We start from the raw sequence: 14974 nt of genomic DNA, 5'->3' as shown, positions 1-14974 counted from the left end.
ACATAAGAAAACAAACAGCCCAACTACAAAATAAGCAAAAGATCTAACAGATACCTCACCAAATAAGATATACGGTGGCAAACAGGCATATAAAAAAGATACTCAATATCATATTTCATTAGAGAATTATAATTAAAACAAGACACCAATACCACCACATACATATTAGAATGGCAAAAATTCAAAACACTGACAACCTGCTGATGAGAATGTGGAGCAACAGGCACTCATTCCTAGTTGGTGTGAATGCAAAATGGTACAGTAATTTTTTAAGACATGTTGGCAGTTTCTTACAAAGGTAAACAAAAGCTTACCATATAATCCAGCAATTGTGCTCTAGGTATTTATCCAAATGAGTAGATAACATGTCCACACAAAAACACGCATATGAATGTTTCAAGTAGCTTTATTCACAATTGCCAAAACTTAAAAGCAACGAAGGTGTACTTCAATAGATGAATGTATAAACTAACTGTGGTACATCCATACAATGGAATATTGTTAGGCAATAAAATGAGTTATCACACCATGACAAGACTTGGAGGTACTTTAAAGGCATGTGCTAAGTGATAGAAGCCAGTCCAAAATAACCACACACGGAATCATTTCAACTATAGCAAAACTACAGACAGTGAGAAGATCAGTGGTTGCCAGGGGCTCAGGAAGAGAGGGGGGCCGTTTTTAATCCTCTGTAATCAACAAAGGGTGAATTTAAAATAAATTGTGGACTTTAGCTAATTATGATTTATCAATATTTGTTCATCAAATGTAACAAATGTACCACACTAATGTGAGACGTTAATAAGGGAGGAAACTGTGGAGATGGGAAGAACAGGTTTATGAGAACTGTTTTCTGTGTGATTTTCCTATAAATGTGAAACTTCTCTTAAAAAAAAAAAAAAAAGTCTACTGGGGCACCTGGGTGGCTCTGCTGGTTGAGTGTCTGACTCTTGAGTTTGGCTCAGGTCATGATCCCAGGGGTGGTGGGATCGAGCCCTGCATCGGGCTCCACACTCAGTAAGGAGCTGGCTTAAGATTCAAGATTCTTCCTCTCTCCCCCCACTGCCCATCTCCCCCACTTGCACATACTCTCTCCCTCTCTAAAATTAAAAAAAAAAAAAAATCACATTAAAAAATAGTCTACTAAAATATCTGAAAACTAAAAATATGCTAAACATAACACATTTGAACTATGAACAATCATGCTTTTATCAATAATTAGTAGCAAATAAAATATATATAAGAGAATTTTTCAGATAGCTATACTTCTCACTGTAAGCACTAAAATCCATAACTTAAAAATTAACTTTAGGGATGCCTGGATGGCTCAGTAGGTTGAGCGTCTGACTTCTGGTTTCAGCTCAGGTCATGATCTTGCGGGTTCTTACGATTGAGCCCCACGTCGCGCTTGCACAGAGCCTGCTTGGGATTCTCTTTCTCTCTCTCTGCCCCTCCCCTACTCATTCATTCTCTCTCTCTCTCAAAATAAACATTTAAAAAAATAAAAAAGTAACTTTTCTTGAAATTTTTCCTAAAAAGTGTATCTACTTCTCTGTTTTATGTAATAGAATATTTTAAATATAATTTGACCCTCTTGATTTGCATTAACATAAATGATTATTCTGTCAGGGAATATTGAGGTTTTTAGGCCAGGGTATGTTGGATTACTAATTCTCCTGACTCTTCTACTGTTTTCAGCTGCCAATTTTTAGTCCAGCAACTTTTAGCAGCCACCTACTTCACAATTCCCAATCTGTTATCTACTAAAATTTAGGTTGAAATGGAGGTTTCAAGGTAAAATTAGATGAACAGGCTTCTTAAAAGCTTTTTGTTTTAAATACTTTAGTTTAAAAGGTCTTTGTATGAAGGTGTTCACTTAGCTCTAGCATATGAATATGTGGTAACTAATTTCCTTTGTAGTTCACAGAGCACTTATTGTATTTCTGGTTGTATGACCATATTGAGGCAAAAAGAATTCTTAGTGTCAAATGAGGGCAGCCATTTCACTTGAATTTCACGTGGTATATTTTAAAAGTCTTCCTACTACATAGTAACATTTTCTTTTTCAAAGTTTTTCATTTTTTCTACTTTCTTGACGTCCTCTTAGTAATTCCAACGCCCCCTCCACCCGCTAGCATCTTTTCTATCTTACCTCTTGAATTCTCAGGTTCATTTTACGTTTTGTGGTCTTCAGTTCCTCTTCAATAATGGTTGCATTCTTCTAAAAGTACAAGGAGAAAAGGTTCTAAACAATCTGAAATGATAGAAAGGAACTGTCTATAGGCACATCAGTTTAAATCTAGACTCTTTTCTAATAACCTATAAATGCTACTCTGAATATGGTTATAAATACCTATTTTGTGTCTGAAGTATGGTGAGATATCTAAAAAGAAGGTTATTTGATTACTTTGATTCATGACTTCTTTCATTTTCCCTTTTATTTTTTTTTTAAATTTTTTTTTTCAATGTTTTATTTATTTTTGGGACAGAGAGAGACAGAGCATGAATGGGGGAGGGGCAGAGAGAGAGGGAGACACAGAACCGGAAACAGGCTCCAGGCTCTGAGCCATCAGCCCAGAGCCCGACGCGGGGCTCGAACTCACGGACCGCGAGATCGTGACCTGGCTGAAGTCGGACGCTTAACCGACTGCGCCACCCAGGCGCCCCGTCATTTTCCCTTTTAGACCAAAGAAGTGATTAACTTCTTAAAGTGAACTTCGCATTCACTTTACACATAACACTCAATAATGAGAGAACCTGGTATAATTGATAGAACTCTTCCTTACAGGGTATATTCCTTTTGCTTTTTTTTCAAGTATTCTATTTCTTCTAGCCTCAAATATTATCCATGCTTAGGAACTGAGAATCAAAAACACAGCTTTCAGGGGTGCCTGGGTGGCTCAGTTGGTTAAGCATCTGCCTTCAGCTCAGGTCATGATTTCACAATTCATGAGTTCAAGCCCCATATTGGGTTCTCTGCTGTCCACGCAGAGCCTGCTTCAGATCCTTTGTCCCCCACTCTCTGCTCCTCTCCTGTTTGCACACACGTGTTCTCTCTCTCTCAAAAATAAATAAGACAACAACAACAACAAAAACAAACACAGCTTTCACTATTTATTCTCTTTTACATCACTATTAATGGCACCACAATCCAAGATGTAAAACCTCAGTCATCTTTGCCTTCTTTCCTACTCTCCGCTCCTGTCCAACACCATATTCTAGCGTTATCTTTGTTCACAGTATCTTTCACAGTATCTTTCTTTTCAAAATGCCACAACCTTAAGTCAGACCTAATAAGGCTTATGCCCCAAATCATACAATGGACTCCTAACTGGTTTCCCAAAACTCTACACTACTGGCCAGATTAGTTTGCCTGTTTTTGATATGTTTCTTCCTTATCAAAAATGTTAATCACCCTCCATAGGATCAAGCCCAACTATTGATTATTCTTGATTTTGAAATCCTCCATGTGATCTCTAACTAAGTTCCAATTTATTTGCCCCAAACAAATCCTCACTGCTGTCAGCCTAGTTTGTGCATTTCCTCTAACTGTACCAGTGGAAAGATCTAAGTTCAAACCTGGGTTAACAGTAAGAAGACAAGGAAGTGTGATCTTAGAGAAAATGAATTCTCTCTGGGCCCCAATACTTTTATTACTAAAATGGGGACAATAATATCCTATGTCATGTGTGTGTTTTTTTTTAATTAAACACAATAACATATTTACCATCTATGATACTGCGCAGCCCTAGGAGGTTAAACAAAATTGTTAGTTTATTATCCTACTCTATATGCTTTCCTGCCTCAGTATGTACTCCTTGAAATGTCCTCACCTCTCTATCTTAGCTTCTAAAGGTTCAGCTCATGTCTTATCTCTTTCTTGAAGTTTCCCCTTCTCTACATAGGGCACACTCACCCTCTCAAACCCCCTGAACGTGAAACACTTACTCTTCAATATCCACTGATTGTCCCACACTGCCCTTTATCATTTCCCATGCCCTTATTCTTTCTCTATTTAGTACTTCACATTATCCTTTGTTCTCCCACCTAGCATGTAAGCTCTTTGAAGAGCAGAGACACTACTTCTATCTCTGGACTTTCACTTTCATGTGTATAGGGTAAGGGCTCTATAAATATTACATTACTGATGGCACACAATGGTTTACGTTATCAATGTAGATAACTTTGAAATGTCAAGAATCCTCACATCACCTATTTTTAACTCAATTTTATGGATCTGTTGCCTCCTCCAGTTAACAGATAATAGTGAATCTGTATTTCTGTATTTCAGAAATCTGGATTCAAACCTTGGTCTCTGAGGCAACCTCCAGGGTAGCAGTCAACCTTTGCACTTCTTCTTGTGCCTTGTCTTCTTCCTCTTTTACATCTCTTAGTTGCTGGCGCAAATTCATCACCTCAAGATGCAACAGCTTCAGGTCCTTGGTATGCTTCTCCTGTATTGCGTTCAGTTGATCCTTCAGAAGAGCTACCCAACAGCAGAGAAGGGTCATTGTGGGGTATAAGCTTAGGAATTCCCTGAGCTTGCACATGGGTTAACAAGGCATAAAGAATTAGAAAGCCATAGGATGTACACACCCAAGTTTGGGTAAACAAGATTAGGTAAATAAGGTTAGGTAATTGGGGCAAAGGCCCCCAGTATAGGATAAAGGTATAGGAATAAGGAAATCTCAGGTGGAAAACATCCAAGATGAGGTAAACAAGATTAGGTATTCAGGCAGAAATGCCCGCCAACTTAGTACAATAGCAGAAAGCTGCTTTCACCTGAAGGAAGGACCAAATTAGGTAAAAAGGTAAATAGGGCTATAGGCCACAGCAGGGCAAAGTTGCTCAGAGCGCAGCTAATTAGCAAAAGAAAGGTGCCTTGTTGGCCCTGAGGTAGCATGCTCTGCACTTCTTGTCCCCCAGGCCACTTTAGGCAAACAGAGGTGGGGCCTCATGTCTGCCCCACAGACTTTCCACCCAGCACCAGGATTTTGTTTTGTATTGACCCAAACCCCTAACACCACAAATCTCCAAAATTCCCTTCTCCCCATGCCCGTAAGATAATGTTCACAGTTTCATCGTCTCTCTGCACGCCCATCAAGCTTGTAAGCCTTCTGATCCTAATAAAAACTGCAAAAGGACCCTTACTCAGGGCTCTTGTTCCCTCCTGGACATTAGCCTCTCTCGCATTTTTAATCCTGCATACCGCTTTCTTGCTGAACAAGAGAGAACTCCAGACCCAGAGTCTACAACAGGTCATCAAGCATTTGAAAGAAGATCAGGAAAAGAAAAGGATCAAAAACTCATTAAACACCCATATAGGATCAAATTTCTGATGATGCTCTCCTCTCTGTACCTGTTTTCTGTGGATTCAAATCCTTTTCAGTTTGCAGATGAAAGATGTTCATCTTCAAAGACTGGATAAGGCTTTCCAGACGGCACATTCGATTTACCAGAAACTCACAGTTCTTCCACAGAATATCCGTTTTTCCTGAACAAATTACTTCTTTTTGGATAGGACTAATGATGTTCTGGCTCAAAGCCTCTTCTAAACATTTTGGAGCTTCCAATTGGCCTCTGGACAAAGATCCCAATTTAACAATATTATGTAATGCAATGTACTATGATAATCCCAACCATCAGGTCAGTGTAACATTCTACCAAGAATGAAAATTAGATCCTTAGTTAACAAGCATCCATTAGCTTCTCCAAATTTAAATATAGAAGGCACCATTAGGTATTGAGGATGAGACTATTATCAGATGGATAAAGACCACTGATTTTATAATGGTTGTTTCTTTTAATGTAATTTTTTGTAAACTTTTATGTGATACCTAAAACATGATAAATGCTGAATCTATAAACTAAGAATTAATGTTTATTTTTGAGAGACAGAGAAAGAGTGCGAGCAGGGAAGGGAAAGAGAAGGAGAGGGAGACACAATCTGAAGCAGGCTCCAGGCTCTGCGCTGTCAGCACAGAGCCCACACAGGGCTCGAACCCACAAACTGTGAGATCATGACCTGAGCCAAAATCAAGAGTTAGACACTTAACTGACTGAATCACCCAGGTGCCCCTAAACATTCCTACTTTATTCTAACATACTCAACATCTGTACAGATTTAATCTTTAAGTGAAGAATTATTCATTTTTTGGTTGCTGTAATACCAATTATAATTATTTCAGGTTTTCAAGAGAAACACAAAGGAAATATGTACGTAATCTTAAAGAAAATCACACCAATAAATTTGATATTGGCTGCTAAGTCACCCAGATTCTTCAGGCCATTGATAATCCAACTTCTAATGGCAATATCTTCTTTAGCCATTGGGGAAAAATGGTTTTTAAAGACTTAAAGCCTTTCTTTTAATTTACAATAAGTCTGGGGAAAGAAAATGAAAACTATTTCAATGGCATGAATCAAGTTTAAATGTTCACCTTAACCAATATCAAAGACTATTTCTGATTTAAAAAATAAGAACCAAGTTTTTTCTAATTATACAAAAAATTCCATGTTTGTTTTCAATCAAGATTTGAAGGTGAACAGGATATCAAAGTTTGTGCACCTAATTAGCACAATTTAAATATTTATTTAGGGTAATAGTGGTAGTACCTCTTACACGATAACAATTATCTTGCAAATATTTTCTAATTAATGTTCAAATGGAAACTGTTTTTTTCCTCAATTCGTTCATAAACACCTATTTCATCAGCCAAACCATCTGTAATTCGACTCCTTATTAATAACCAGTGAAGCAAAATTCTTCAACTTACAGAGATCTAGTTCATTTTCCACGTGTTACCTTTTTTCACCAAAGTCCAACATTATTAGGTCATCCCTCAGAGAACTGGTCTGTTCCTCAACTATTCTCATCCTTTGTTGAAGTACCGTGAACGTTTCAGAAGCTGTAGCATTGATGTGGGTTGGAGAGAGGACCTGTCTGGACATTGCAGTTTCCATATGCACCTGAGATTAAAATCACATTATTAGTATAGTAGGTTCTACTATGGTTCAAAACAGTCACTGCCCCTTCTTATGGGAGAATTATACATCCCTGTCCTGTTGAGCTCAGGAACAGCCATGTGTTTTGCTTTGGTCAATTTAATGCAGGTGGAAGCTTTAAGAGCCAACTTGTCTTTCATCATCTCCTTCTTTCTCCCCCTCCATGAGATGGGCAACACCCAGACAGGGCCTGCCTCCTATGCCAAGATGAAGAAGACATGAAGCAGAGCTATGACCTGTCCGTGACATCCATGGTGAATGGGCAATAAACTTAATGCTGTTATCATCCACTGAGATTGTTGAGTATTTTGTAACAAACTACTAGTCCGATCATCATAATCTAGTCTATCCTATCTGCTACTTTTAGACACACACTAGGACCTATGACTTGGCTGAGGGAATTATCACTCTTTCATTACCAGCCACTGTCATTTTAACACATTCCCACCTGGGGAACCTGGGTGGCTCAGTCAGTTAAGCATCTGACCCTTGGGTTTTGGCTCAGGTCATGATCTCACAGTTCATGAGATCAGGCCCCGAGTCTGGCTACGCACTGAAGCACAGAGCCTGCTTGGGATTCTCTCTCTCTCCTTCTCTCTCTACCCCTTCCCATGGCCTCTCTCTCTCAAAATAAATAAATTTAAAAAGGAATAAAACATATTCCAACCAACCTATCAGAAAAAAAATCCTATACTGAGACTTCTGAGTTATTTATTTATCTCTCTCTTGAGAGAGCGTGCACGCGCAAAAGGGAGAATCCCAAGCACTGCTAGTGCAGAGCCCACCGTGGGACTCAAACTCCCAAAACTGTGAGATCATGACCTGAGCCAAAACCAAGAATTGGACACTTAACCAACTGAGCCACCCAGGCACCCTCTGAGCAGTTATTATAAAATAAATGTACTAACTACACCAAAGCAGCAATTTTAAAAAATAATTCGCAAACTTAACTTCATAGCCTAGCAAAGACTCTTCTATAGCTATTGATATAAAATTTCCAGATTTCTCTCCCCAAATTGTCTAAGAGTAACGAGTAGCGAGACTACTTTTTGAAATGTTAGTGACAAATGAGACAGAATTAACAAAGAAGCAGTCTTAACATATAAGTGAATCATGGACCCAAAGTTCATGACAAAGTCATTGATGGAAAGAAACTTTAAGGACATTTTCCTGCAACTCCATCCTGTATAGACATTTCTATAGTAACCAGCCTGTAAACCTTAACCATTACTAGCAATGGTATCCCTATGGAAACATGTTCATAAAGATCCCATTCAGATATTAGGAACACATGTTTTCTCCCCTATTTACTGTATAATCAGATCTCTCCCCCTCACCTCCCAGGCAGTCGAAGTGTCCCAGTCACTGAAGGTCGTCTCCATCACTCAAGGCAAGAATTAAAGAAGTGGGAAAACTGATGGCAAGATTTAAGGGGGCAAGAATTATGGTGAGGAGCTATGAAAAGGATGAGCTTCTTGCCAATATAACAGTGCTACAGCCATCAACGACATATCTTCATCCTGAAATAGCTCTCCAATCACCTTTTATCTTCCTCCCAAAGGTCCCAGAGAATGGCCTATTGTCTTTTCCATCTTCTTTTTTTTAAACTTTACTGAGGAATAATAGAATATAATTGAATATATTTAAAGTGGACAATGTGATGATTTGATATACATATACACTGTAGAATGGTTACCAAGATCAAGATAATTAACACATCACCCCACATAGATAATATAGTTAACTTTGTGTGTTTGTGGGGTAACAATGCTTAAGACCCACTCACAACTTTCAACTATACAACAGATCACTATGTTACCGTGCTGTACATTAGATCCTCAGAACTTCTTATTTTAAAGGTTACCTACAGAGTGGTAGAAAATAATTACATACCACTGATCTGATCAGGCATTAATGTCCAAAATATAACTCAATAGCAAAAAAGCAAAGAATCCAAGTAAAAAATGGGCAGAGGACCTAAATAGACATTTCCCCCAAAGACAATGTACAGAGGGCCAATAGATAAATGAAAAGGTGCTCAATATCACTAACCACCAGGGAAGTGCAAATCAAAACCACAATGAGTATCACCTCACACCTATTAGGGTAGCTATTATCAAAAAGACAGACAGCAAATGTTGGTGAAGATTTGGAGAAACGAGAAGCCTTATACACTGTTGGTGGGGATATAAAATAGTACAGTCATTATGGAAAACAGTATGGAAGTCCCTCAAAAAATTTAAAAATAGAACTACCATATGGTCCAGCAATCCCACTCCTTGGTATATATCCAAAGGAATCAAAGACATCATTTTGAAGAAGTGGCTGCTCACTCATGTTCACAGCAGCATTATTCAGAATAGTCAAGATAGAGAAACAACCTATATACCCTTATCTTTCAACAGATAAGTGGATTAAAAAAATGTGATATATATATGTGGATTGTGTGGATGTGTATACTTAATAAAATATTATTTGGCTGTAAAAAGAAAGGAAACTCTGCCATTCACAACAACATGGATTAATCTAGAGGGCATTATGCTAAGCTGAGATAAACAAGACAGAGAAAGAAAGATACTGTCTGATATTACTTATATGTGGAATTAAAAAAAAAAAGGCTGAAACAGAATAGAATGGTCTGGAGGGAGGGATAAGGAATGATAAAGGTCAAAGGGTACAAATTTTCTTTTTACTTTTATTTTAGTGCTTCTGACCAGGATTTCTCTCTTTTATCCTCCTCTATGAAGTAGAAAGCATTTCTGACACATATAATTTCAATTTTTAAAAAAGATTTTCTGTTAACAATCAGTTTAAGGATATGCGGGTAGAGAAGCTCATTATTAACTTCCTTCCATGCTTTCAATTTTTCCTGAAGGGAAAGACAAAGGTACATATAGGTAGTAAAGGGGTCTATGTATATACAAAGATTTGAAGTAAGGTTCATCTATGTTTCTGAAAAAAGCCAGATTTGGAGACTCCTGCTCATGTTACCACAGGAACCAGGATAGTATTTCTCTGGTAACAGAACGAAGAGCCTCCATGAAACTAGGGCTAGGGTTGGGGAAACCACCACTAGTGTGGGGTAGGGAGAAAATGGAACGGTAACAATGGAGAAACACCACATGGATTTACCCTCCATTGCGTTTTCTGTCACCTGCTGTCTCTTTACTATCCACCTAGAAATAAACTAGGCCTGAAGTGAGGAGAAAATGTAAAAGGTGTTTAATAAGGTTTGGGGTAGACATAGTTGGCTCCTTTGTTCTCTCCCTAACAGAAGCTGAAAAGTTCATGTCCCCAGCCTCCCTTGCAACTGGCACACCCATAGGACACATTCTGGCCAATGAGGCTTTGGGCACAAAGTTTGCAAGGAGCTTCTGGGAAGGGTTTTGTTTTTGCCATTAAAAAAACTGAAATGATGGCACCTGTCCTTTCTTTCCCCATATGAAGCCCAGAGTTTTGAGAACTCTCTTTCAGTCAGTCATGTAGTACCTCACTTTTAGATATAAACAGTCACAGATCACCAGCATCTGAGAAACACAAGGAAAAGGCAAGAGAAACCCAGATTAGCCTTTTTTTTTTCAAAACTTGTAACATCCAAACTTCTTATTTAAGAAAAATAAACTTTTTCTTTTGTTTTAAACACTTTTTTCTGTTGCTTGCAACAAGATATTCCTAATACACAGTAGTCCCAGGCAATAGCTGGTGGAGAAACAAGTAGAAGGAGGCCATAAAAGAAAAGACAAGCAGTGCTGGGAAATGGGGGGGAGGACAACTTCCTTAACAACTTGTTAGGCTGAAGTATCCGGTTATAATACAAAGGATGATCCCTATTTATTTATACCAGAAGCCAAGCACAAAATACTAATACAAACATTAGTCCATTTAGGGGAAAAAATACAGGAAATGGAATACAAGCTTCCCACATATTTTGAATGGGATATAGGTTGCCACCTAAAATTTCTGCATGTAATTGTTGAAAAAAATCACGGTTATGCCGACATGTCCCTAAGGTACCTATACGTATAAAATGCTCACATTTACTTTACAGTATGTAGGCTCTTTCAGACATAAAAACAAAATGGAAAACAATTCAAATTAAATTGCTTCATTTTTTAAAAAAAGAGGAAGTCCATATATGTTTGAGTAAGAATGTGATTTGCATCATCACTCACACCCACTTGATCTACACTGGAGCTACTCAGGCTTCCAGAGATGAAAAAAAATAAACAAAACGGAAGAAATAAACTTGGCCCCTAGACTCTGAGGGGGAAGAGATTTACAGAAAATTCACCCTAAGGAAGGGAAGACTGAGGTGCCTGGGACAGATTGATGGCAGGCAGGGATAAAGCTTCTTAGTGAACATGGCAGCGTTCTTGAAATATTCTTAGTGAATCACTCATGAGCATGATCAAGTCATCCAAGAAGTTGACTAGAAAAGCAAACAAGCCAATCTACCCTTTGGAGATTAAAAACAGGTGTCAGGATTAGCTGAAAACCATCCCTCCACAAACCTTCCCTACAATAGGAAAGAGGAAAAAAAAAAAAAATGTCAAGGTCAGGAAAGCCCAAGGAAGCAATGGTAGATGAATAGCAAGAGGGAGACAGCCTTAATATCCACCAGGGAGAGTCCCTGAGTACCTGGCAGCCTGTTAAAGAAAGAGTGAGGTAACTACCTGGGATCCAGTAAATCTGTTGAGTTGGGAGACTCTCATTTCACTACAGTTATTCATACCCGTCTGTCTTCCCTTATTTGGCAGGCTCCCACACACAATCCACTGGCCACTTGGCAGATCTTCTGAAGTCATAGCTCAAAAGCTCATAGTCTAAGAACAGTCTTACAAGAAAAGAATATAGCTCCAATTGCTACTATTCTAGCAGAGACTATGGCTTGATTTATGTGTGCTTTGCTGCTTTTAAAAAGGTGAAAATATCACTGTAGTCTTGAACCTAAGTCCTGATACTTGATCGTAACAGTAATAAAATCACTGAGATATAAACTTCTAGTTTTTAAAAAAGTTCATTCATAGCTACTTTTAAAAATGTATTATCATCAACTTAATTTAGGGAGAGTATTTCTTTTTTTTAATAAATATTTTTTATTTATTTTATTTTTATAACTGTAAATAAGCATATTTTTATTTTTTATATTAAATATAATTTATTGTCAAATTGGTTTCCATACAACACCCAGTGCTCATCCCAAAAGGTGCCCTCCTCAATGCCCATCACCCATTTTCCACTCTAGGGAGAGTATTTCTAAGGAGCTTGTAAGTAGGTTACCTCACTGAAAGGATGGCATGAATAAGACTAATATTATAAGTAATATCCTAGTATAAGCCAGGTGACTGTAAAGGGAATACTTGGGGCTCCTGACTGGCTCACTTGGTGGTGAATGCAACTCTTGATCTTGGGGTTGTTAGAGCCCACATTGGGTACAGAGATAACTGAAAAATAAATTCTTAAAAAGAAAAAAAAAATAGGGACACTTGCTTCAGTGGACATAGGCTCCATTCCTACACCTGGCAATAGGTACAACTATATGCTGTCGGTTCTAAAATAACAGGCTAGGGACTTGATGTTATCACAACCGTTGGAAAATAATGTGTTCAGTAATACTGTCTTCATTCACTCATAAAGCCAACAAATATTTCCTGAATGCTACCATGAGCTGGAAACTGTTATAGGCACTGGGAAATACAGTAGTGAACAGACAAAATTCCTTGCCCTCGTGAAGCTTATATTCCAACTAAGGAGCACAGACATTAAGTAAAATACATAGTTTGTTTATTGCTGATAGTGCAATGGAGAAAAATAAAGCAGGAAAGAGGATACGATAAGAGCTGTGGTGCTGGCTTTCATTTTAAACAGACTGATCAAAGAAAGCCTCACTGAGATGATATTTCAGCAAAGACCTGTGAAGGAGGTGGAGGCATGAGTCATGTAAACATCTAGGGGACAGAGAAGTCCAGAAAGAGTGAACGATGAGTACAAAGATCTTCACAAACAGTAAGGAGGTCAGTCTGGCTGGAGAGGAGTAAGTGAAGTAGAGAACTACAGGAGGTGAGGTCAGAGGGTAATAAAGGGACCAGATCATATTAGGCCTGAAAGGCTATTGGAAAGATTGGGTCTTTACTCTCAGTGACTCTCAGAGCCATTGGAGGGTACAGAGCTGAGGCGTGCTGTGATCTAACTTACTTTAACTGGATCACTCTGGATACCCTCCCACAATGGTAGGAGGACAACCACAGAAGTAGGAAGACCAGTTGGGAAGCTGCTACAATAATCCAGGCAGGTGGTGCCTGGTGGATAGGACCAGGGTGATAGATAGCAACACAATAGTAAGAAGTGGTCAGAGTCCAACCATATTTTAAAGATTGGTTTTGCTAATGAATTAGATATGAAACATGAGAGCAAGGAAGCAATTGGAAGATGGTGCTGCCATTTATTTAGACAATAGAAGCCCTTCAGAAGAATTAGCTTGTCGGAAGATTGAGCTGTTTTGGAAATGTAAAATTTAAAACCGGAAAGACGACCAACACGACTGAACTTGTAGATACAGAGTTCAAGGGAGAGTTGTGGACTGGAGATATAAATTCTTAAATTCTCAACACACATGTAGCGTGTAAAGGCACAAGACTGCCTAACAGAGAACAGAAAGGATTAAGGGACCTAGTCCTGGGTGCTCCAAGACTCACAAGTCAGGGACATGAGGAGTGGGTGGATGTTCAAGCCAGACTGTGAGCTTCTCCCCAGTAGGGTCAGATTAATCCCTCTCTATCTTCAGAGCCTAGCACAGTGCATGGGACACTGCAAGTGGCAAACAATTCCGAAATTTCGGAAAAATTTAACGAACGTGTATTCTGTCCAGGCACTGAGGAAACTTCAATGAACGAAAGCCAATTCCTGACACCTGCATTCTAATAAACAGATCAGGGAATATAACCGGTGTTATAATTAATTAATTATAATTAAAAACAAACAAAAACGTCAAAATGGCTTTTCTAGGAACCGATAACCTCCAGCCAAACATAAAGAAAAGGTGGTGTTGGAGCTCATCTGGAGGCCCTCTCTGGTAGCTATCCTCCTTCCCTCAGCTAGAGCCAGGCCAATGCAAACTTTGCTCCTAAACGGTTTTCACTCGCATCAAGCACAGAAGCGCCGTAAATCAGGGTCCCGACGTCCAGAGAACGAGACTAAACTCTGCCAGGGAGGAGAAAGGGCAAAAGGGACAGGTGATGGTGGTCTTATGTGAGCTGCCAGCTCTCCCCCGCGGGCCCAGCACCTCCGTTCCCGGATTAACCGGTCCACGGCACGGTCGCCCTTACCCCACAGTCCATCCGTCCGCCTGTAACTCTGTCTCGCAGCAGGTAGGCGGGTTTCCATGGAACTAAACGCGCTTTAAACCAACCCGCTCCGGCGCGGTAGCTCCTGTACGCAGGCGCATCCGTGGCAGCGCATGCCGGGAATTGCAGTTTTCCCGGCCCAGGAGGGCCCTCCGCCCGGGGCGGGACCCAGGCCGGAATCCGGCGGTGCGTAAGGAACGCTCACCCCCGTGACCCCGGATGACGACAGGGCTCCATTGTGCTCGCGAGCGAGGCATGCCGGGATATGTAGTTTCCTCCCACTCAACCTCACGGATTGTCCTGTCTACTTTGCAGAATTACTGGTTCTGCCTGGGTGAGCCGGTGGCACTTAGGTAATTTGGCAAACATACCCTGTAACAGGAGAAATCCATGATTAGAAAATGATTTTAGTTTTAGGAGGACTAAAGTAACAAGTAACTTCTGAACGATAAGAAAATACAACAGACTTTGTTAATGAGCATTAAAAAAAATGTTAAAAATACAAACTCAAACATTCTTCTCTCGAAGGAAAAACCAAGGGCCTCTTCATCCTTGTCCATGGCCAGACGGAGAGTAAAAGTCATGTTTTCTGTTCGCTTGTCTTTTGTTTCATCAGCATAATCTAT

General features: G+C 39.4%; 1 protein-coding gene across 1 annotated transcript in view; it reads right to left on the bottom strand.

Annotated features, from left to right (window-relative positions):
* CCDC150 (coiled-coil domain containing 150) overlaps nt 1-14492 on the bottom strand; it is a 102900-nt gene extending 88408 nt beyond the window's left edge. Inside the window, exons 1-5 of the mRNA XM_030325317.1 lie at nt 14331-14492; nt 6806-6969; nt 5360-5580; nt 4308-4486; nt 2153-2221 (exon numbers count right to left, since the gene is read on the bottom strand). Coding sequence (XP_030181177.1) covers nt 2153-2221; nt 4308-4486; nt 5360-5580; nt 6806-6969; nt 14331-14342 — 645 coding nt within the window. The 5' untranslated portion in view covers nt 14343-14492. The remainder of the gene's footprint in view (nt 1-2152; nt 2222-4307; nt 4487-5359; nt 5581-6805; nt 6970-14330) is intronic.
* Between the last annotated feature and the right edge of the window lie 482 nt (nt 14493-14974).

This window comes from Lynx canadensis, chromosome C1, assembly GCF_007474595.2.
Source record: "Lynx canadensis isolate LIC74 chromosome C1, mLynCan4.pri.v2, whole genome shotgun sequence".
NCBI classification, from domain to species: Eukaryota; Metazoa; Chordata; class Mammalia; order Carnivora; family Felidae; genus Lynx; species Lynx canadensis.
The sequence above is the reverse complement of the archived record's forward strand: the minus strand, read 5'-3'. Positions and strand labels throughout refer to the sequence as shown.